Source organism: Dermacentor andersoni, chromosome 7 (genome assembly GCF_023375885.2).
Source record: "Dermacentor andersoni chromosome 7, qqDerAnde1_hic_scaffold, whole genome shotgun sequence".
NCBI classification, from domain to species: domain Eukaryota; kingdom Metazoa; phylum Arthropoda; class Arachnida; order Ixodida; family Ixodidae; genus Dermacentor; species Dermacentor andersoni.
In genome coordinates, this window is record NC_092820.1 from 103477660 (window position 1) to 103500569 (window position 22910).

Genomic DNA, 22910 nt, shown 5'->3' on the forward strand with positions numbered 1-22910 from the left:
TGTCGTTTATCCATATACCAAGGTATTTATATTCTGTTACATGAGGTATTCCTGACCCTGTATTGCCACTGTCTGTTCACTGTTTTCATTGAATACCATAACACCTGATTTTATAACACTAAATTTCAAACCTAAATTGTTGCCTTCCTGTCCACAGATATTAGCCAGAGGTTGCAAATCACTTTGCTTGTTAGCTAGCAACACAATGTCGTCCGCATAAAAGTTTTTTTAATTAGCCTTGATGGGTGGGCGCTTCGATGCGCTGGAACCCCAGCGCCACTTCTTCCCTGTCGGGGTGGCCTCTCAGAGCAAATTATCACTGTTTGTTTTCGTGAAACTTAGTCAAATTTAAGATTAACAATAGTACTTTGCTGTACGCTTAAATCACTGGATATGATGGATTTGATGCTGATTCTTATTATTTAGCGTCGCTCATGATACGAAGAGTGGCAACACTGGTATAAATGGTTCCTCCCATCGAGTCTTTATGAGCAAAACATGGAGCAAAATGACAAGCTCGCGCTCGCTCGCTAGCTTGTTGAAAAACTGGCAACGGCTGTAACAGTTTTTGCTATTGTTTAGTTCACCCGAGCTTGGACACGTAACACACGAGCAACGTGCACCAACTTTCAACTCGCCCTGTCTCTTTCGTCTGCTTCGGCTGGGTTGCGATTGCGTAATAAGTGCGCGAAGTTTCAGCGAAAACGGGGTTAGCACGGTCGTCGCGTCTTTGCTTAAACTATTTGCGTTGATAAGCTAAAAAAGACCATCGCAAAACAGCGCACCTGCCGATCTGTGACGGTGGCCTTCGGTCGAACGTAGACTGTGCTAGCGCAACGCCAGCTTCCTACGGCAATGCTCCCCTGAACGAGGAAGTCGGCTGTGTGTGAATCTCATCCCTTCGGTACTACGTGGGATCCACAAGTAGTGCTTGAAAAGCGACGACAGCGTGCCACGATGAAGCGAGTTCGAGCCAAGCTGCGTCTGATGCCCGATTCCGCCTCCAGCGGCCGTGGCGACGACAATGACCTGCGTGTCAGGATCAGCCGAAGCGTCGCCCAGAAACTGTCGGTGGGCAGTACGCTCGACGACGGTACTCTGGCCCTTGTCGTCCCCGAAAACGTCGCGCTCACGTGTCCGGGCCTCTTCGTCGACTACGCGGTCGTCGGCGATCGCGAAGTGCCGACTTCCGCGTCCTCTGGGGATGCCGTCGCGGTCTTCGTGACTCGGGAGTTTTTGAAGCGCAGACGAGGATGGGGCGACGGTCAAGCGGTGGACGTTCTTTGTGGAGTGCGATGTCCGCGCCTCACCAAGGTGTCGTTGCTGGCCAGGAGCGCCGACGCGTACGCCAAGCTCAACAGTCCGAGCCTCTGGGAGGCGCTGGGCGGCGGAGACCGGAGCGACGGTATCCTGTGTCGCATGGACGACAGCCTGGCCGCCTTCGGAGACGACGCGGTGCTAGTGGTCGACTGCGAGCCGACGCGCCAGGGACTCATAGTTCCCGAGACGCAGGTGCTCATTGTTGCATGCATGTTGTACTACGCGTGTTTGGTAACTGCGCGAAGATCTCCGTGTGTCACGACGTCGCGTGTATTTGCCGCGCCTGGGTGCTGCTTTGTTGGAAGCAGTTGCCTCCCCATGTCGCATCATTAGTTTAGCAGGATGTGATGTTGGGCAAGTTGGTTCATTGTATTTGGAAAGATTGGATGCACTTTGTAGACAATCACAAGGAAGAAGACAGGACAGGCGCAAACTAACAACTGAGGCTTATTCGAGGGAAACACTTAAATATCAGTTCATGCCAGCGCAGGCACATCAGGGTATCAGCAGCAGATAAAAGGAGAAAAAAAACACCACAAAATCAGAAAAAAACCCAATGGCGTGGCGAAGCTAATCATATTTTCTAGGAAACGTGCCTCCCTATCGTAAAGTATGATCGATGTGTCACTGATGCATGCTTGTCCCTTCTTTTTTACACAATATGCCTCTAGAAGTTCCCGTGCTTTTTCGTTACTGCACTTGCGCAAGATCTTAACCTGGTTGAGCAGAGGCCTGCATTTATGATCTAGGCAATGCATGGGTAAATGACTTTGCTCCTGGTTTTTAATAGATATTTCGTGTTCAAGGATTCGCACATTCAAACAACGGCCTGTCTGGCCTATGTAGGTTTTGCCACATCTCAGGGGAATCTGATAATTATCATATCAACCTGATAACCTGATCGATCGGTCAATATCTTGTGCAGGTTGTGGTAATACGGCCATCACTGGAATACACCCCTGCTGGTGACACTGGTTCGTGTGACGATGTTGTCAGGCTGGCTGGCACCATTTTGTACACTAGCCGCATTCTGCAGTCAACCCACAGAACCAAGCGAGACAGGTAGGCGTTAGTTTCGAATTGGTGTACTTGTGCCATCTGATTTCCCACCAAATAGGAATGATATGTATCAGAGATGTTTCAGAGGTGCAGGGGAAAATTATTTTTGCTCCACCAGTATTCATAGCAGTGGTGGACATCGAAAAATGTGCAGTAATGTGCTGGGGGGGGCACTTGTGGACAGTGGTACACTTCCTGTGGCGTCAGCACTGGCTGGTTCTCAGAGAGTGCCTTAGTAGAGAGAGGTCACGTGAAGATTAGGTCAACTCGTTTGGTTTGCCGCAAGCAGTTCAAATTGAAGAGCCGCAGCAGTACCCATGGCGGCAATTTTCTACTGGCACACATAAAACGATGATACACTTTAGTCGCATAATCTATTGATCTAGCTCAACTTTAGTGTTCCTTTAGTATTCAGTGCACTTAACCGCCAAGGGACTGAACTATGAGGGAAAGCCAGTGTGCTTCAAGGTACATACTGTAATATACTGAGCAAGCACCCCCCCCCCCCCCCCTGGGCTGGGGGATATTACTGAAGAAGGAGAGAGGGAGGTGCGCTTGCTCATTTGGCTGCAAAATTCAATATGTTGCCTGGAAGCTTTTCTTTTCTGAAAAAAAGAGACGGGCATAGTGGTGCAAAAGCAATAAAAATATTTATTGATAGGGGTAGGGGGGGGATAGGGGGGGTGCTCAGAAATGGGCATCAGTTTGAAGTTAACAGAGGCTAGTGGGGGGACGCTTGCTTGGGGTCGAGGTGCTTGCTCAAAATTTTACGGCATACGCATTTGAGAGTGGGGTATGGGGTCACAGAAATCGAGGATGGAAAATGGCTGCTGGCGAACTCTGCATAATGAGCAGGGAAGTAACGTGCACTTGGATTGCATCGACTTTGAGCAGTTGTCCACCACAACGGCTAGAGCGGCCAGTGGCTGTGGTACCCCATCTGTTGAGCACAAAATCAGTAGGGTGACTACTGTGGTAACTGACTACCAGAGGTAATCATATTTCACTTGAGGGCCAGAATGGAAAACAGGCTTGAGGCCCGAGATTTCTGCAAGCTTGATGAGATTGCAGGTGATCAAGATTTATCCAGGGACCCACCGCAGCAGTACAGTGGCTATGGTGCTGCGCTGCTGAACTCGACGTCGCGAGTTCAATCCCAGCTGTTGAGGCTATATTTCGATGGGTGCGACATGCAAAATCATCCGTGCACTTACATTTGGATGTGTGTTAAAGAGCACCAGGTGGTCAAACTTAATTCGACGTCACCCACTATGATGAATGAATTCGAGAGTATGATGGAATCCCGTCTGGTCGGGATGATTGGCGTCTGGATTGGTTGGTGTCCGGACCTCTACCTTTTAAGTATGCCCCCACTATGGTGTGCCTGATAATCAGATCAACAAGAAGAAAGAGGGTTAACCGAGGGGCCCGATTTTTATTAGTCATATCAGAAGAAGCCAACAAACACCGATACCAAGGACAACATAGGGTAAATTACTTGTGCTTTAATAAATTAAATAAAGAAGCGATAAATTCATGGAAATTAAAGTGGATGAAAAAACAACTTGTCGCAGGTGGGAACCGAACCCACAACCTTCGCATGATAATCAGATCGTGGTTTTGGCATGTGAAACCCACAATCTAGTGTGCCAGAGAGAATGAAGTGATGGAGGGGGGCACAACCATGTGGAACTATAGTGTACGGAGGAGGCACAAAACACAGAGCAAGAACAGCAAAAAGTTGAAAGGGTACGGCAACATTTGTAGCTGAAGGAATCAACACAGGTAGTCTCAGCAGGAGAAAAATGAAATCAAAACTGTTCAAACCGTTATAGAAAAATTGATTTCTTGTTTTCTTTTGAGCATGCAGTCTTACACTAAAAAGGTCTTGCATGAGTGAAAAGTGTTTCATATTCCAAAATTCTTTCCCCCCACATATTACGCATGTACATATATGCATAATATCTCATGTCCAGCGGTGCCCTTCTACTGTTGATGTCTAAACCACAAAGCATTTCTTTGCTGCAGAGTGATCTTGAATGCATTGTGGCATGGACTGTACGTTTAGGTGTTTGTCATTTTGATGCAACGAACAAATGATGTTGCTACCATCCCTCCCTGCTGTAATATTGTTCAATGAGGTTGCAGATGCAATTGAATTAACAAATGAGTAAATAATTGTTAAGCAATTTAGTACAGCAGGAAAAATACATTGCTGTTGCAGCCTGCACTTATTCAAGCGTTATATATTGTTTTTTATATTATAGAGAAGTAAAAAAAAATTGCCTGTGGCAAATAGCACATTCTAGTCCTTGAGTTGGATTGCTCTAAAAGGGGAAATAACTTCCACAGGCAATCAAAATGCACAGTCAACTAGATAACACAACTGATTAACTTTTTAACAAATTTCATTATGGCACACATTGCAAATTACTAATTGTAGTGGTGAGTATGCAAGGCTTACTTGGAAAGAATTCTGAGGATGACATCAGTTTCGAGATACTAATCATTCCTCAGGTGTGGAACGAAGTACATTGGCATTCCGGGTACTTTTGTGTTTTAATGCAAAAATGGCATTTTATAAAAGAAGCTAAGTGAAACAACAGTGCATTTTTACCGCAAGTCTGACGGCGCACATCTCGAAACCCGTGCCATCTGCAGAATTCATTTAAAGTGGATATGCCTTGCTAATTTACCGGCTTCACTTCATAAATTTCAATATGTGCTGTAAAGAGATTAGCTCATAGGAAAATTATGTTAATTAGTCAAATAGGTGTTTTGATTTATTATGCAATAAATGTCCGCCTCCTCAAGCAATCCAGTTCATGGATTGGAATTGTGCTATCTGCCAGAAACAATTTTTGAAAATTCTGTATAGTCTAAAAGAAAAAAACACCCAGTACTATGTTATTGATTACAAGACACGATGTGTGACATTTTGTCATCTGTGTCAAGTGAACTGGCTCCACTGTGCCACAGATCTGTGGCAGCGGGCATGGCCGCATCGACTCGGAGGCAAGCCCCGGGGCTCCTGCGCGTCCACATCCTTCCCCAGTTGCCAGAACGCAACATACCGGCAACGGCTGACCCGCTTAACTGCGTCTTCCTTGGACACTCGACCATGGCTGCCCTGGGCTTCGCCGAGGGTTCCTGGGCACAGGCGTGGCTGCAAGAGCCGGGAGGCAGCAGCCGAAGCACTTCGTCGGAGACACAACTCAAGTGAGGGCTTGAAGTGTGCTGCAGGAATGGCATAAACGTGATGCAGAGTGAATTATGTTTGCACAGTGCAGAATCCACAGAAATGAAGAACGGCTTGTTTTAAACGGGCACTAAAGGGAACTGTTAAATCAAGCTAAATTGAAATATTAGGCCTTTACAATAACAAATTTGTCATTCGCAGCGACAACAGAGACTTTGCACATGAGGGAGTGAAGAAAACGGAAAATTGGTATGGCACCACCTGTTTGAGACTATAGTACAATAATTAGAAAACAATGCTGAAGAAAGTTAAGACACGCACACAACATCAACATGAGCACGGACGATGAAGCACCTTTGTCAGCTGATTCATTAGAAAAGAACACAGGGCAAGCGAAACCAGGAGCAGAAAAGCCACTGCACAACGAACTACACATAGAACATGGTACCTCTCATGTGACATCAGCACTAAAATTACCGTATATGGCTTCCTTTGGGGAGGGGACCTTATGCAGTAACTTTAATTAGCACTAGCTCTGGTTGATTCACAGAGAGAGGTTACAAGGGGACAGCGTCAACTCGGCCATTTTGGTGCGGGCCGTTCAAATTGCGGAACAGCAGCGGAAACTTCGGGGGTAGTTTTGATACTTTGCAACAAAGTGATATATTGGCACACAGGAAACGATGATGGACTTCTAGATGAGTAATCTATCGATCTCGCTCGACCTAATATTTTCCTTTGGTGCCCCTGTGTAACACCTGGATAACACCCAACTTACAACAAATTTTCGAATGGCAGGTTCGGATCCTTTTCACAGCAATGTTTCCTTCCCTTTACTAGGAGCCAGATAATTTGAATGACAGGTCAAGTATAATTTTCAAACAGACAGTCTTGTGGTGCGGCCGAGACTGCTCAGTCAAAATTACGAGAGTGGGCCAGAACTGACGCACTGTGGTGGCCCGTGTCTGCAATGTTTTGCTAACGAGCCCGAGGTCAAGAATTTGATTTCTGGTTGCTGGGGCCACATTCCAATGTGCATGAAATTTAAGAACATTCCTGTACTTAGATTTAATTCACCGAAAAATCAAAGGCATTTGAGTACTGAACCATTGAAAAAGTTTTCTTTTTAAATATTTTTCGTTGGTGAGTGTACGTTTTTCTTAAACCATGTTCTTCCTTCACCAGACGAGCTTTTGTCAAATCTTTGATTGTTTTTAAATTTAAGTCTATGTTAAAGAATGCCAAATGGTCCAAATTAATCCGAAATCCCCTCTATGGCATCACTCATAGCCCAGTGTGCATGCAATTAAACCCTGCAATTAAAAATCTGAGAAAAAGATGCCACACTTACTTGGCTTCTCTTGTGGCATGTTGCTTGTGTGAGTACACATACTACCTGTCCTGAACTGGTCATTATAGCGTGGTAGTGTAACCATTTGTGCAACTTCATTTTGACCGTATTTTTTTTCCAGCTTGCTTTAAAGAGAGTGATAACAAATGTGTTATGAAATGGTGATGGAAATGTCGGACCATGACCATTCAGCACTTAAGTAGGAATTAGATTTCTAAATTGGCAATACAAGTCTGAAAAAAACAGTATGTATGTGGTGTGGACTGGTGGTGGAGCCTTGGTACTTCAAATGTAGTTTGTGAGATTCGTGGACGTAAGTCAGCTGTTATTAAGTGCCGCATACTTATTTCTTAAAATTGCAGTTCTTGTAATATTAGGCTATTTTGCTTTATTCTGTGCACATAACAAAGCAGAAAAGTTTATGCTAATCAGCAATGCTTGCATCCCTCAATGCATGGCGGTGCACACGATTGCTTTTGCACATGCGCGACATTCTGAGCATGCGTCCTAGCTAAAATTCCTTTGTTCCAGCTCGCTCAGGTCTTCCAAAGATGACACGCGTCGGCAATTGAAAGCACATGTGTGGCTATGGCAACACGCTTAATTGCGCATCGCGTGTGAGAGCGTCCTTTCACCTTTAAACACCCTCGACTTGGTAATGCCGACACTGTTGGACAGGAAACCACTAAAGCACGTAGTTATTATGGTAGAAAGAATTTAACATTCAAGAAAGCATCAATCATCGGCTTGGTAAACAAAATAATAGTTTCTCACAGCTATGACCTCACTTGTCGTCTGCCCCTCAATAATGCCGGCGTATAATTGCTATCGCCCTCACCTATCACTGTTTCCAGCTTGCTTCCAGCAAATGACTACATCCTCATAACAGATTGAAGAATTCTGATAAAAAAATATTCCTGGGCTTTCCGCATTACCGCTGCAGGATTGACACTCTGACCGGTAAGCTTTCCATTGCACTAAAAAAAATGCGCACCATAAAAATTGGTTGTTAGTCCCTTTAAAGGGCCCCTGAACCAATTTCTATCGAAGTGGAGAAATGCATTTGAAGTTAAATTAGGCTATTTTAGAAACACTTTGCTGCAAAAAGTATTTCCATGCATTCAGCAGAAGTGGAGCTATTGGCAATCAAACACTCCCTTCGCGGTGCTTCTGCTCCTTCTTCAATGCCTTGCAGGCTATGGCAGAGCAGGGCTTGCCCACAATGCTCCGCCTACTGAACGTCGCTGTGGCACACAGTTAAAATTTGATTTTGAATGTTCACACGGATGCCATTACTTCCAATGTTGGTGCCTACGATATAACAAGCGTAAACGAAACGTGGTTCTCCGCAGCGAGCCGCAGTGCGCTCAGCCAGCGCACTCGTCACAGCACCCTGTGGCGGCCGCAGTATGTTTGCTATGTAGTAGACTGCAGCTGCATGCAACTGTAGTGCGTATGCGCAGCGTTTGTTTTGTGCACGACAAGACTTGGATGCTCACTCGCGCTTGTATGCTCTAGTCTGGCTGTTCTACGTGGTGTGGACCGGCTTTGTCCTGCACCAGCTTGACCAATGGATAGTAGCCACATCCAACTTGCTCATTTCGAAGTGCTCTTTACGAAGCGAAGTCTACCAAGGTGTCTAACCAGGAGCGGACAGGAGTGCTCACGTTCTGGCAAGCATGCGTGTGGGTCTGACCTTAGTTTCGCGGGGTTCGAGGCTAGTTGAGTGTTCAAAACTAGTCAAAATTAGTGAGACCAGACGGGTATGACACCGATAAGCAGAGCGGCCAAAGTATAATTCCTACGGGGGGGGCTGCGGGCGAACGTGAGCAGACGATAGCTGGCTTATTCCAGAAGTACATGATTCATCGGCATAGTTGCACAGCCCTGATAATCGAGCAAATGGTTATATAGGACGTAGTGGTATCTTTTTTTCTTTTCTGTTTTGTTGGTCCCTTATGTTGGTACCTTTCTGTGTTGTTGGTACCTTGTTACCTTATGCATATGCGTCTCCATTTGCTTGATTGTAATTGGTATGTTGTTGCTTTGCTTTGTTGCAGTATTTCGTGCATTTCTTTACTAGCCTGATTGTATAGCATAACCTAACTTTTGGGTGCTTGAAGAGTTGTGGTGGTCTTCAGCGTTGGCATTTATTATAGAGCTTATAGGTGTGTAAAAGCAGCCTCTTTTAGTTTCCGTTTTTGTTATCACACTTTCTACCTTAGTTGTTCTTGTTGCTGTTACAATACTTGGCGTTTTTTTATTGATCCATCTGAATTGCATGTATTTTTGTATTAGTTGAATGTATTTATATCCACTCCTGCTAGGGCCTGCTGATGGCTTGCAGTATTCTCTAAATAAATAAATAAATAAAATTATTGAAATTTGAAAGCAGATTTTTGCTTACTTCAGTCTGTTTATTAAACTTCGTCAGTAATTATACACAGTAACAGTAGGAAGAAGCGCTGTGATTCTAACACCCTTCTTGATTGATGTCAGCTGTTGGCCAATAGCAGCCATGTATGGGAATCTGCTGTATTATGAAATAAAGCATCCAGAAAAGGGTAACATGCAGGCTTCTGTTCAAACAAGAGCATTTGAAAGAAAGGTTGACTTCACGCCCCACTTGCGAGCTCCACGTGTCGCGCAAGACTGCAAAACTAGATTGAGATGTTCACAGCAGCCAATGCTATGGACTACGTTTCTTTCACCAAGCCCGAGGGGTGGTTCAGGAACCTTTTAAACAAATTCAACCATCTTCCATAATGTGCATGGGCGTGCAACATACGACATGTTTTAATAACGACATGTAACATACAACATGTTTTAATAAGGGGAATTTTTATGTAGATTCTTTAAGGGATATGGTGTCGCTTGCTTTAGGCTACTTTTGGACAGGCGCTACTGTTTACCTAAGCTTTTTCGCCCAAACTCACCTGTTCACTTTGTTCACAATATAGAATGCATCGCGCCAACGTAGGGCTAACCTATGCATATACTTTAATTTCTATCGTCACCAGTTTGAGTTACATTGGCATAATTTTGACTCGTATGTTTAAATCAGAGTTTATGCCATCTTTAGTGATCAGATGCATAGCGACTTAGCGTTGCACTCTCAAGTAATTGTTCTGATTGGGTGTTCTACTTTCAAATTTCCCTGTCGTGTTTGATTCCGCGAATATAGTTTGCATGCTGCTTGCTCCTTCTTGAGTAAATGCTATTCTTCATTTTCAGGGAGTCCTATGTGTGCACCATGATGTTTGACCCGTTTATAATGTGCTCAATAGCTCTGCGAAAAGCAGTCATTATATCAGTAGTTCGTTATGTATAAATTCGTCCTTAAAAATCCTCCAAAATTAACCGCACTGAAGCAGGTGTCAGCAATTACAATTTGGCAGCTCTTTGATTTGAAAACCAGATTTTCAGTGTCAATTTTGTTCCCAGTGCATTCATGTACCTAACCACAAATTTATGTTAGAAACGTCCTTCTAAAGAACGAGATGTGACGGCGTATAACTCTCTCATAACAGTGCCCGGTTCCCTCCACCTGTCATTTCGAAACTGCAAGCGTAGCTGCCATTTTTTATTCAGGAGCTTGTGATCTGTTTTACTACCAGCGGGACATCACTGTATTCTGCACAAGAGAGCGAAGCGTTATAGTTAGCTGGAAGCGTAACCTTCAGAAACTCCTGCGGCACATCCCCATTCCGCGAAGGTCTCAGACATCATAGTCGTGGCATCGCGAATGCGCGTCAACCACACAAGAGCCATAAAATGACTTTATCAATCTCACTTTGGGTAAAAAGAATGCATTGTTCAAAATGTACAATGTCACCGCAAACCATTATCAGCAGTCGTCAACTCATGAACAAAATGCCACCGAATCGTGACCTGTTGATAGCAGCGTAGTAGGCATCACTCCTGGGCAACATTGCGTGGTGCAGCATTCTCGCTGACACAGGCCACTTGAATACCAACGGTAACGTCGGGAATGTTTGAGAAGCCACTGTTCCCTTGGCGGAAGGACATAAATGGCTGTTCCAAATCGTTGAAATAGGCGTAATGCACGTAGTGCTGCACAGACAACTAGGCAAATGCAAGAGTGCCGCATTAGTGCCATCGTTGTTGCGCTTGGACTAAAGCAGGCTGCGCACTGCCATGCGCCCAGTTTGGTTGCGCTTCCGTGCTATGGGACTTTGCGTGTGCCCTATTTTTTACCTTGACCAGGTTTAAAGCGTTCTTTGTAACTGTATGGCGATTTTAAAAATGCTCGTTATATCTGGAAGCAGTTTCAATAGACAGGGTCAGGAAATCGTAAGCACACTGAAATGTGGTTGTTATAACTGATAGATTGTTGTATCTGGGATCATTATCAGTGGGCACGACGGTATTATGAATATTTAGGAGGCTCAGAAGAGGGCTTATGTGGCACCGAAAGTTGCTTAAAGAATCCACTATAACTCAGCTCTCCCTCGACAACTCCTGCATTGCAGACGTCAGGTGGCGATCTGGAGTGTAGAAAGGCTGCACATGCTGGAGAGCGAGTGTGCGAGTGGCGTCGCTCCAGAGGACGCCGCATACCTGAGCCCCCACCTCTGGTTTCACCTGCACAACAGGGATCTGCCTGCGCTGCTGGTCCGGCCCACAGCCCGGCTCCATCTGGTATGCACGTATGCCATGCTTCCTACTTGTGTGAGGGCATTCAAAGCTGCGATACAAAACCAGTGAAAAAAATATATATGGACCTAAAAAGGCAGGGATTAAGACAAAGAACATAAGAGGACAAACATTGGAGTTGCACATTGAAGCCGTGTTCCGGGCTAGTTGGTTAGCTGCTGTAATAATGAATAAGCCAATGACACAAAAGATGACAAGGGTAGGGGCATAAGACACAAAATAGGGATGCCTACAGGTGTAATTTTTGTCATAATTCTTGTGTGATTGCTAGTGTATGTATTTTATTTGTGCCTGATAATCCTGTCCTTCTCTTATTACACACCATTCACTTATATATTAGAAATGAATATGTTTGCTTATTTGAAGAAAGACAGCAGCTTACATACTAGGCACATAACCCTACTTGGGAAACCTGGAGCAGGTTACACTGATAAATAGCCTTCCTTAAAGAAAAGCTTATCCTGGTCTAGTGGAATCGCTGCTCGGCTTCCTTTTCGAGGAACTTGCGCTGGCTTCCTTTATAAGCCTTATACGGTCTGGTCGACGTGACCCTCCCCTTCCTAAATCTTTATCTGCCAATAAGGATTCCGCAAAGTTCACTTCATGAGCTTCCATGCAAAAAAATTACAGCAGAACTCATCTCACGATGACTGTTGACAGTAATGCGAACAGCAATCGAGCAATGTAGTGACAGACTATAATCCTGAAGTCCTGTTTATTTAATTATTTAACACATGTAGTGGGCAATTCTGAGACTCAATGATTCAGCTGTGTGCTACATACCCCGATATTGTTCCACTTTGCTATGGCACTCGCTTGCCAAGGTCGCCTATGAGCATGGAGGCGTGATGACAGCTCTATGACACTGACACAGTGGCAGTGGAATGAGGAAGGACTGATATCGATGAAAAGACAAAGGCTTATACTGACGACGGCATGATGACAATCACATGTCGATTCTTAAATTATGACGATGGTAAAATGATGACGTGACGGCACTGGCATGAAGGCAATTAGATGTTAATGGTGGTGTGATGACGAATGTATGACGACAACTAGATGAAGCGAGAATGACGACAATCACATGACCAAGATGGCGTGGCGACTACGGTATGACAACAGATGCATGATAGCGTCTTTGTGACGATGACACGATGATGACGTTCGCATGAAGATGGCATAATCACGATTGACTGATGACAGCATGATTATGATAGAATGATGAACAAGGAATGATGTCGATGGATCGATGATAGTGTGATGATGATGGCACGACGACAATGAGATAATGATACTGACGTTTAATGAGGACAGCTGGCTCCCGAAAAACATGGCGGTGAGACCTGTCTCTCGAACGGGTGGGGGTAGCACGCGTGCTTTTTCCTTCTTGTCCTTCCTGCCTCTTCTGTTGCACTGTGCCCACTACTGCAGGTGGCATTTTTCCCCTTCTTCTAAAAGAGATTCGTCTCGATGGTGAAGAAGCGGTGTAAGAAAAAGAGGGGGGAAAAAAAACATGGCCAAGGCAGATGCTCGTGCGAAGAACACAGTCACAACGACAGGAAAGACACAAGTACGGCAGTGGCGAAGCGTGATGTGCAGAGTCTCAAGACACAGAAAGGTAACCGCATTAGCTTCAAGTATGAGCACAAATATAAAAAATGAATAAATGAAGAAAAAAAATAATCACGAATGCACGACATATGGTTTCATGCGTACGACGTGAACAATGTTTGGTCTAGGTTGTTGTCTACGCCGTGTTTGAGCCGCACTGTCCGGAACGACTTCGTAGTTCACGTCACTAATAGGGTGCAGCACTTTGGATGGGCCAAAATACCGGCTGAGCAACTTTTCACTAAGGCCATGGCGGCGAACGGGAGTCCACACCCACACTTGGTCGCCGGGTTTGTGGTATACTTGTCTGTGGCGGACGTTAAAACGGCGTGCATCTGCATGCTGCTGCTGACCAATGTGCAGCCGCGCAAGTTGGCGAGCTTCCTCTGCACGCTGAGCAAATTCTTCGGTGTCATTAGTTAGACGCTTGTTGTCTTGACATGGAAGCATAGCGTCCAGCATCGTCTAAACTTCGCGGCTGTATAGGAGATGAAATGGCATAAAGCGCGTTGTTTCTTGTACGGCGGTATTATACGCAAAGGTCACATAAGGCAACATATGATCCCATGTTTTGTGCTGGACGTCAATATACATAGAGATCATGGCCGTGATAGTGTTGTTTAATCGCTCCGTAAGTTCATTTTACTGCAGATGGTAAGCAGTTGTCTTTCGATACTTGGTGTTGCTCAATTTGAAAATTTCATCCATGAGCTGTGCTGTGAATGCCGTCCCGCTTTCTGTGATTAGATGGGACGGGGCACCATGGGGCAGTACAATGTGGCACATGAAGAAATGCGCTACTTCCGAAGCCATGGCTCATGGGAGCGGCTCTGTCTCGGCATAACAGATTAAATAGTCAGTCAAGACAATCACCCACCTGTTGCCATCGGTTGACAGAGGAAAAGGCCCAAGAATGTCCAAGCCGACTTGGTCAAATGGTTTGTGGGGTGGTTCGATGGGTTGCAATAACCTGGTGGGCTTCATGGGCGGGGAATTTTGCCGCTGACATTCATGCCAGCCTTTAACATACTGTTTGACGCTTGTCGAAATCCCAGGCCAGTAATACATCTGATATATACCGCGCACTGTGGCAAGCGTTCGTGAGGAGCCTAAGTGGCCAGATGTTGGCTCATGATGGCAAGCAAAAAGAACATCGACCCCAAGTCTTTTGGAACCACCAGTAGGTAGGCTTGATCATTTGAACGGGCATTTTTCTTATAAAGCACATTGTCGCATAGGCACAAGGACATCAATGTGCGACATAGATGGCGTGAAATGGTTGTTAAGTGGCCCTCTAAGTGGTCGATGATAGATCGAATTTCAGCGTTGTCACGCTGTCGTCTGATCAAGTCCGATGCAGTAATGGTACCCAGGAAGCCGTCATCATCCTCCGACTCTCGACTGACAGATTCGGTGGGTGCATGTGACAATGTGTCAGCGTCTTCGTGCTTGTGGCCAGACTTGTAAACGATGGTGACGTCAAATTCCTGTAGCTGCAAGCTCCACCGTGCCAGTCGTCCTGAAGGATTGTGTACGTTTGCCAACCAACATAGGTCATGGTGGTCTGTCACCACTTTGAAGGGACGGCCGTAGAGATAAGCGTGAAATTTCGTAATTGCCCACACAACCGCGAGACACTCTTTTTGTGTGGTAGAACAGTTCATCTCGGCACGGGACAGCGAGCGGCTAGCATACGCTATTACTCTTTCTATGCCGTTTTGAAGTTGGACGAGTACTGCACCAAGACCAATGTTACTGGCACCTCAGTGTCAGTGTCATTGTCAAAATGTGCCAGGACTGGTGCTGACTGCATGTGTTGTCGTAGTTTGGCGATGGCTGCCTGTTGCTCATTTGTCCAGGCAAATGGCGTGTCATCCCTTGTAAGGGGAGTCAGGGGTTCCACTATCTTGGAGAAGTTTTCAATGATACGACGATAATATGCACACAAGCCTAGAAAACGCCGCGCAGCCTTGTTAGCCAGAGGAGGAATTGCTGCTACCGCGGCAAGCTTGTCAGGATCGGGTCGAACTCCTCTGGCACTTACGACATGTCTGAGAAACTTGAGCTCTTCATAACCAAAGTGGCACTTTTCTGGTTTAAGAATGAGATCAGCCGATAGATTGCTTCTAGCACATTCCACAGGCGATGAAGATGTTGCTCAAATGTTTCATAAATGACTACTACGTCATCAAGATGCATGAGACAAGTCTGCCACCTCAGTCCAGTGAGGACGGTATCCATCATTCGCTGAAAAGTAGCTGGGGATGAACACAAGCCGAAGGGAGCACTCGAAATTCGTAGAAGCCGTCGGCAGTCACGCAAGCAGTTTTCTCGTGGTCTCATTCATCTACCTCTATCTTCCAATACCTGCTCTTCAATTTGAGTGACAAAAAAGTCTGTCTAACGAGTTGTCAATACATGGCAGTGGGTACACGTCCTTTTCTGGTTACGTTGTTGAGCTTCTGGTAGCCGACGCAGAAGCACCGCGATCCGTCGTACTTTTTGACAAGAAAGACCGGAGATGATCACGGGTTTGATAAGGCCATCTTCAAGCATCTCTTTTACTTGCGCATGAATCGCTTCTCGTTCTTTCGCCGACACGCGGTAGGGCTGCTGGCGTATCGTACGTGCGTCGTCGCATGTGATGATCCTATGCCTTGTGATTCAAGTCTGGCGTACCTTAGACGAACTTGCAAAACATGCTCTGAATTAAAGCAAGAGCTCGCACAGTGCTGCTTGGTTGTCTTTTGATAGCTCTGAATTAATGTCAGTATTGCCCAGTGACTTGTCAGGCATCCCCACGGCTTCAGAGGCAGATCATTCAGCCACATTCTCTATTTCGTCGGCAAACGCAATCGAAGTACCCAGAAAAGGTGTCAGTGCCCGTTACTGAAGTTGGTGACAAGCAACTGAGAACAGCCATCGCTAAGCTGTAGCACACGCCTAGCTGCACGAACACCTTGCATCAGTAGATGTGATAAGTTACTTTCTGCGACCACTTCACCTTTTAGCATTTTTTAGCGCTGTAAACCTTCTGCATTTCTTCATGTACAACGGTGCGGATGAGTTCTCGGAGGTTGTCATTGTTGCTTCCAGTTGCCGTGAAAATATCGGAAGGGGATGTCGCGTTCACTTGCCACTCAAAAATGTTCAATTGCTGCTGAAGCATCTTCTCCACACTTACAGCCTCAGATGAAAATTCGGCGATTGTTTTTAGAGGGCTCTGCACAAGACCAGCGAAGAGCTGCTGCTTCACTCCTTGCATCAGGTGATGCAACTTCTTGTCCGCGGTCATTCCAGGTGCGCCATGTCTTCCACGAATGTGGTGACACTTTCATTGGGAAGCTGGACACGGGCCTGGATTGCTCGTTCTGCTCATTCGCAGCAATCAGCACTGGCGTAGGTGTCTAGCAGCTGACGGCGGAACTTAGGCCACGAAATCAGTTGCTCCTCATGGTTTTGAGACCATGTATGTGCACCATCCTCCAGGCAAAAATAGATATTTCTGAGTTTAGTTGTGTCGTCCCATTCGTTGTACTCGGCCATGCACTCAATGACAGCCATCCAGTCATCGACATCTTCGAACACATCTCCATGGAACGACTTTGGAACCCGTGGGTTCTGAAGTGCGTAGCTGGTCATCATCATGCTACCCATACCAGTTGAGATGGTTGGAATTGCTGTGTTATCTTCCGGAGGCAGTCCCCTGGCTGGCCCGATGGACGGTAGTCTCGATTGGCACTGGGCTGGTGGTTGTGCTTCCAGGAGGGGTCTGTGGCATAAGTGGGAAATATCCAGCACCTCCGCCACTTTGTCACGTGTCTTCAAAGAGGACTCGCACTGTTTAATGAGGACAGCTGGCTCCCGAAAAACATGGCGATGGGACCTGGCTGTCGAGCGGGCAGGGGTAGCATGCGTGCTCCTTCCTTGTCCTTCCTGCCTCTTCTCTTGCACTGTGCCCACTATTGCAGGTGGCAATATCAGTGGTGAAACAACAGCTTGACGAAGGTGGCACGATGACAACACTATGATGAAAAGTGCATGACGATGACTTTATGACAACAGTGGCAAGACAACGGCATGAGGATGACCAGTGTAGGGTGACAGTGGCGTGACAATGACTGTATCACGAAACCTATATGACGACGATGGCTTGACAACAACAGCATGACGAGAGTTGGATCACATAGCCAGAGGGATGATGATAGCACGATAAGAATGGCATCACGACGATGTTCCCACAGTGTAGGCATGATAACTGATGATGACGACTTGACAAAGGCGGCATAATCACAAATGAATGACGACATCCCTTCTCTGTTTGCTATGGTTCTCAATTGCCAAGGTTGCCCATGATAATGGAAGCAGGATGATAACTGTATGGTACTGAGGCAGTGACGCTGTATAATGGCAACCAGATGAAGAAGTGAGAATGACTACGATCGCATGACCAAGACGGCACGGCGACAACGGTAGGACAACGGATGCATGATAGCATCCGCCTGAACGACGTCGCCGCCATGACGTCGATGGTATGACAATGATGACATAATCACAATTGAATGATGACAGTATGATTATGATGGAATGACAAAAAAGGAATGACGCTGATGGATCGTCAAAGATAGTGTGACAACAACGGGATGATGGTGAAAGGCAGTGTGATGAAGATGGCATGATGACAGCGGTATGATGATGAATCCATGACGATGTGCGGTGACATTGATGGTAAGACAATGAAATGAAAACAATAGGATGACGACCAGTGTATGATGACAATGGTGTGACAATGACTGTGTCACGAAACCTGTATGACGACGATGGCTTGATGATGACGGCATGACGAGAGTCGGATGATGTAGCTGGAGAGATGATGATAGCATGATAACAACGGCATCATGACAGTCTGCCAATGAAGGCATGATAGTGACTGATGATGACGGCCTGACAAGGGTGCCATAATCTTGATTGAATGATGACAGTATGATTACAATAGAATGACGAAGAAACATTGACTTCTTTAGAACAATGAAGGCGGTATGACGATGGTCACATGACGACAATGGGATGACATTTCTGAAGTGATGACAATGATAAAACAACCGCACAACGACAACCGTGTGATGACAGTGGCATGATGAGGATGGCATGACGAGAGTCAGATGACAAAGCTGAAATGACGAGGATACAATGACAACAACGCCATTATGAGCCCGAACCATACCTAGTGAGTCAAGCTTTTTGGACCACTGCGGCAGAGTCGAAGGCGTGACGACCATAGCATGACGATAGTCAGATCACGAAGCTGGAAGGACGATGATTGAATGACCACGATGGCAACACTATGGCAATGTGACAACGTACGCATGATGACTGTATGACGACGATGGCGTGATGACGATGGCATGATGACTGTTGGATGACAAAGGTGGAATGAAGGTGATACAATGATAGCGATGGCATCACAACCACGAGGCTGTACCTATTGGCCCAAGCTCTCATACAGTTTGGGTAACTGGGTCGGCGGGATGGCATGATGGCGACAGCATGACGAGTGTATGATCACAAGGCTGGAGCAACTACAGTGGAATGACCACTACAGCATCTCGACCAGGAGCATGTACCTAGCTGCCCAAACAGGTAGACAACTTGTGCAACTGGGTTGGCGTAAGAGGCTAGATGGACGGACAGACAGATGTGCGTGCGCGCGCAGACTCAAAACGGCTAAAGTAGGCAAGGAATGCTATTTGCATTAATAATGGACCACTGGACCACTGGACCCGGTATTCCGTTACCCTGCACAGCAGTGGGCACCGATTATCATCACCTTACTGCTGTTGTCAGCTACACACTGGATCCAGTTGCCTGCAATATGCTTCCCATAGCATTGATACCCACAGTGAATGGGATCTGCGGGTTTTTTAAATGCAATTATCATTCTTAGGATACCTTGCACACTTTCTGTTATGTTTGTTTCTGTGTTCTAACCACTTTTTCACCAACTTGTGTCATTGGCTAGTCCAAGGCCTAATGGGTAGACCATTGGGCTGCTGTGCTGTGGGAACAGGGCTTGAAACCAACCGTCGGACCAACTTGGGTCACTGGGCATGTGGCACTGGTTATGTGCCGCTCTGCGATGAGAAAAAAAAACAACTGCTTTAAAATTTCTTTGGTGCCGGGTGGAACTGATCCCGCATCACATACTCTATCAGGCAATCTTGTTTGAATATAGTATATTCAGAATCTTGTCACATGCGGGCTTCGCGGCAGCACCACTAGATGGCACAACGTTTACAGAAAAATTCGTGAGAGAGGAGCATGGATGCATACACTGAATGCAGAGGAGGGTATGGCGAAAGCGTGAGAAGAAAAGCGTAGTGCGGTGACAGTGGCTACGAGATGGCGCCAGAGTAACGCGCGTCTGGGAGTTTTGTTGGTGGCGGCTTCTGCGAATCAGGCCCACGCGTCGTCACCCATGCGTTGGCCCCACGTGCTGGCTCTCGTGATCTCCCGATAAGTGAGCCGATTGCTTGCCCAAACGTGCCGCACGAGACAGATTGTCCAAGCCAGCCACTATATCACGAAATGAAAATGTGTATAGAGCTGTGCTCAACTTTCACATTAGGGAGTATCCCAATTGTTGACAAATTTTTTAACACATGATTACCATATGTTTGTTAACATGCATTTACCCACTCCTGCTTAAGGTCTCATCAGATACTATCAGTAACCCGAAAATAAATAAACAAATAAATGCATGATGCGTTTTGGTGGTGGCAATACTGTGTTGCTACATAGCCTCCGTGCTCATCACATTAACATTGACATTTATCGCTAGAGGGGTTCTGCCGGAATATTTTTCTTGCATCTTCTCTGTTTCGTAGGAGGCCCTGGCTGGTTCCAGCAAAGGCAGTCCGCCAGTGTCGGCGCACGAGTTCAACCTGGCCATTGTGCGTAGCCCCGCTTACAGCAGCACTATTGAATGCACAGCACTGCTGAGGGATCACTTCTCAAGGCCTCGGTAAGAGAAGCGTATGCGTATGCCGGTTGTTACGCTACGGAGTGACATCTATCGCGGGTTCCTCTGACTCGTCACGCGTGTACCGGTATGCCTTGCCATAGAATTGCCATTATGGTATCATCATGGTTCATGTCATATAATGCCCGAGCCCAGGTTGAGGGCTTATCGTTGGTCCTAACGAAGCAAGATTAAGGGCTAGTCGGCAATACATTGTTGAGGTTGGCACTCTGTTTTGAAGGACAAAGCATGCACTCGTAACCATATAGTGCATCGCACGTAAAAGCAAGATATTAATGTATGTAAATAAATTAGATGTAATAGCAAGTCTCATACTCTTATGCCACGAAGTATGATACACTTTTGTGCCAGCGGCCATGCCACATCACTTGTGCTTGCGACAAAATCTTAGTACACCACGTACTGGAAGCATGAAGGTGCACGAGTGGTTTCTATGGCTGACAGTGGATCAGCGCGCGCGAGCATTGGTTCTAGGCTTTAAGATAATCAAAACGGTGGTGGTGATGGCCTCAATTAATGCCATTTTGAACCTGTGGTCTCGGCAAAAAAGTCAGGAAAATGAGAGAGCAAAGGATTTTAGCAGCTAAAATTTCAGATGTCTTTATACGTTGGCTCTACGGGATACGTGACGGTGTCGCAAAGGCGTCCGAATCATCGGGCATGTCTGAAAAATCTAGCATTCGAAAAATCGGTCGTTGACTGTATATGTGTAGCAGTTATTCTGGAGAAACTGTCACAGCTCAAAATATAACTGCACTGTAAACTGCATGTAGTCAGACTTGATGACTGCACTACTACTGCAGTGTTGCCTGCTAAGTATGTAACAGAGTATATGCTAAAATCGTTTTATCTCGGAATGGACAATAAAGCACCTGTAGATGCACTTGGTCCAAGACAACTAACAAGCCAAGGAGCATTCAAGGTGTATGCACAAAAGCTACGTCCAGTCTTATTGTTATTGTTGCTCAGTTCATTCCCTTATGCCTTTACTCCGTGGGCTAAGTAGCATATTTTCACTTGTACATTGTATTACTTTATGCCATGGACGCCTTTCACTGGATTATCACTGTTGTTAAGTTATTGCTTGTTGCAGGATTCACCTACTTTATGTGTGAAATTTCTTGAATGCTGTCACAAATTGTATAAGATGTGTCTAATTATATTACAAGCGTTGTGCAAATAGTGTTGTATATTCTTGAGTGCAGTAGAACCTCGTTCATATGTATTAATAAAAAAGATATGTCAGAAAAACATCCTGGGAAATGTATGATTCAATGTCACTAAAAAATACAGTTTTGCCAAAATGTGAAGCATCCACATCGATAGCAATGTACTAGGCTAATATTACATGAAATGAGTCTTGTAGTTTTTCAGCGGCAGTTTAAAATTCAGTAAACATTCGCTTGCTAACTAGGCAAACATGGTTTCACGTGCCCAGAGACACGCATCAACAAAATTCACTCGATGACTGCGAGCACTCATCGGCGCAACACTGGCATCATGAGACGCACTGAAAATAGGGAGTGCGCATGCTTGTTCCAAAGGAAACTTTCTGTGCTGCCGCTCGCTTTGCCATTTCAACAGTGCTGCGCCTCCAAAACTCAACAGCTAATGTGACCTCTAACATTGGGTGCACAAGAGGATACAAGAGGATAGCCAACATGAAGCCATGAGCTATCTTGGCTTGTCCTTGCATGCTAGTGCTTTGTCCTGGCACCTGCATCAGGACCTCTGATACATGGTGCACGCACCACATGGGCTCAAACATGTCACCTTCAACATTTAGCGCTTGGAAAGAAGATGTACAGTCAACAGCAAAAGTTTTCGGGATGTGGTTTCCCCTTCAAATGTGAATGACACTTCGTATTTAATGAATCGCTATGTAGGGGGAGAAGGCTACTACATGCTGGAACATTTATTTCGAGGCTGTGTGACCACACCTCACGAGAATTCAGCTTCTTGGCAGATCCCGCGTCCCTTCGCCACGAGCCATGACCAAGGCACATGGGCCAAACTGGCTGTGCGTGTTTGCAATGGATACTGCTAGTCCAAGCTCACTAACTATGTCTATGCACTTCCTCTTTGGATTCTGCTTGACAACCACTAGTACCGTATTTATTTGAATCTAACGCGACCTCGACTTTAACGTGAGGGTCGACTTGCCCGAGAATCAAGTCATCATCTGTTCTGTCGAGCTCATTTGGGATTAAAGCACTTCTTTAAAGACCGCACAACCATTTCATTCAGGGGCAATACCAGGTCACTACGAGATCCACAGAGCACTTCCGACTGGCCTCACGTTTAAAAGAGGGCCTCTGGCTGGTTCCACCATCCGCTAATCATCATCTCGTTGACATGAAGCTACTGAGCTGCAGTGGGGTTCGCCAGCTCCTTGGCCATCAAGAAATACCAGCTCCTCGACCATCAAAAAGGTTGCAGGGTACTGCAACACCGTAACTGTAACACCAGTCACAAGCACAGTGAAAACGACATCGATTGGAACAAAAAGCAATTTTTGCCTTTGGTCGAATTGTCTATGGATTGTATCGAGACCTAAGGTACAGGTTGCCAGTGTAATGCTTAAAACGGCAAAAGTTAGAATATATTTTCTTAAATGGCCAATTGTACCGTTATTTCAATGTACCATGAGGGTC

General features: G+C 45.8%; 1 protein-coding gene across 3 annotated transcripts in view; it reads left to right on the top strand.

The window, feature by feature from the left end:
- Nucleotides 1-471: 471 nt before the first annotated feature.
- The window catches only part of LOC126534007 (peroxisomal ATPase PEX6-like), a 95210-nt gene continuing 72771 nt past the window's right edge, over nt 472-22910 (top strand). For 2 of the 3 annotated variants that reach the window (XM_050181220.3, XM_055072574.2), the window contains exons 1-5: nt 473-1512; nt 2246-2382; nt 5359-5598; nt 11423-11591; nt 20102-20238. In XM_050181220.3, coding sequence (XP_050037177.1) covers nt 958-1512; nt 2246-2382; nt 5359-5598; nt 11423-11591; nt 20102-20238 — 1238 coding nt within the window. In that variant the 5' untranslated portion in view covers nt 473-957. Of the gene's footprint in view, nt 1513-2245; nt 2383-5358; nt 5599-11422; nt 11592-20101; nt 20239-22910 lie in introns of all 3 variants that reach the window. The other variant, XM_055072575.2, reaches the window with a different exon arrangement.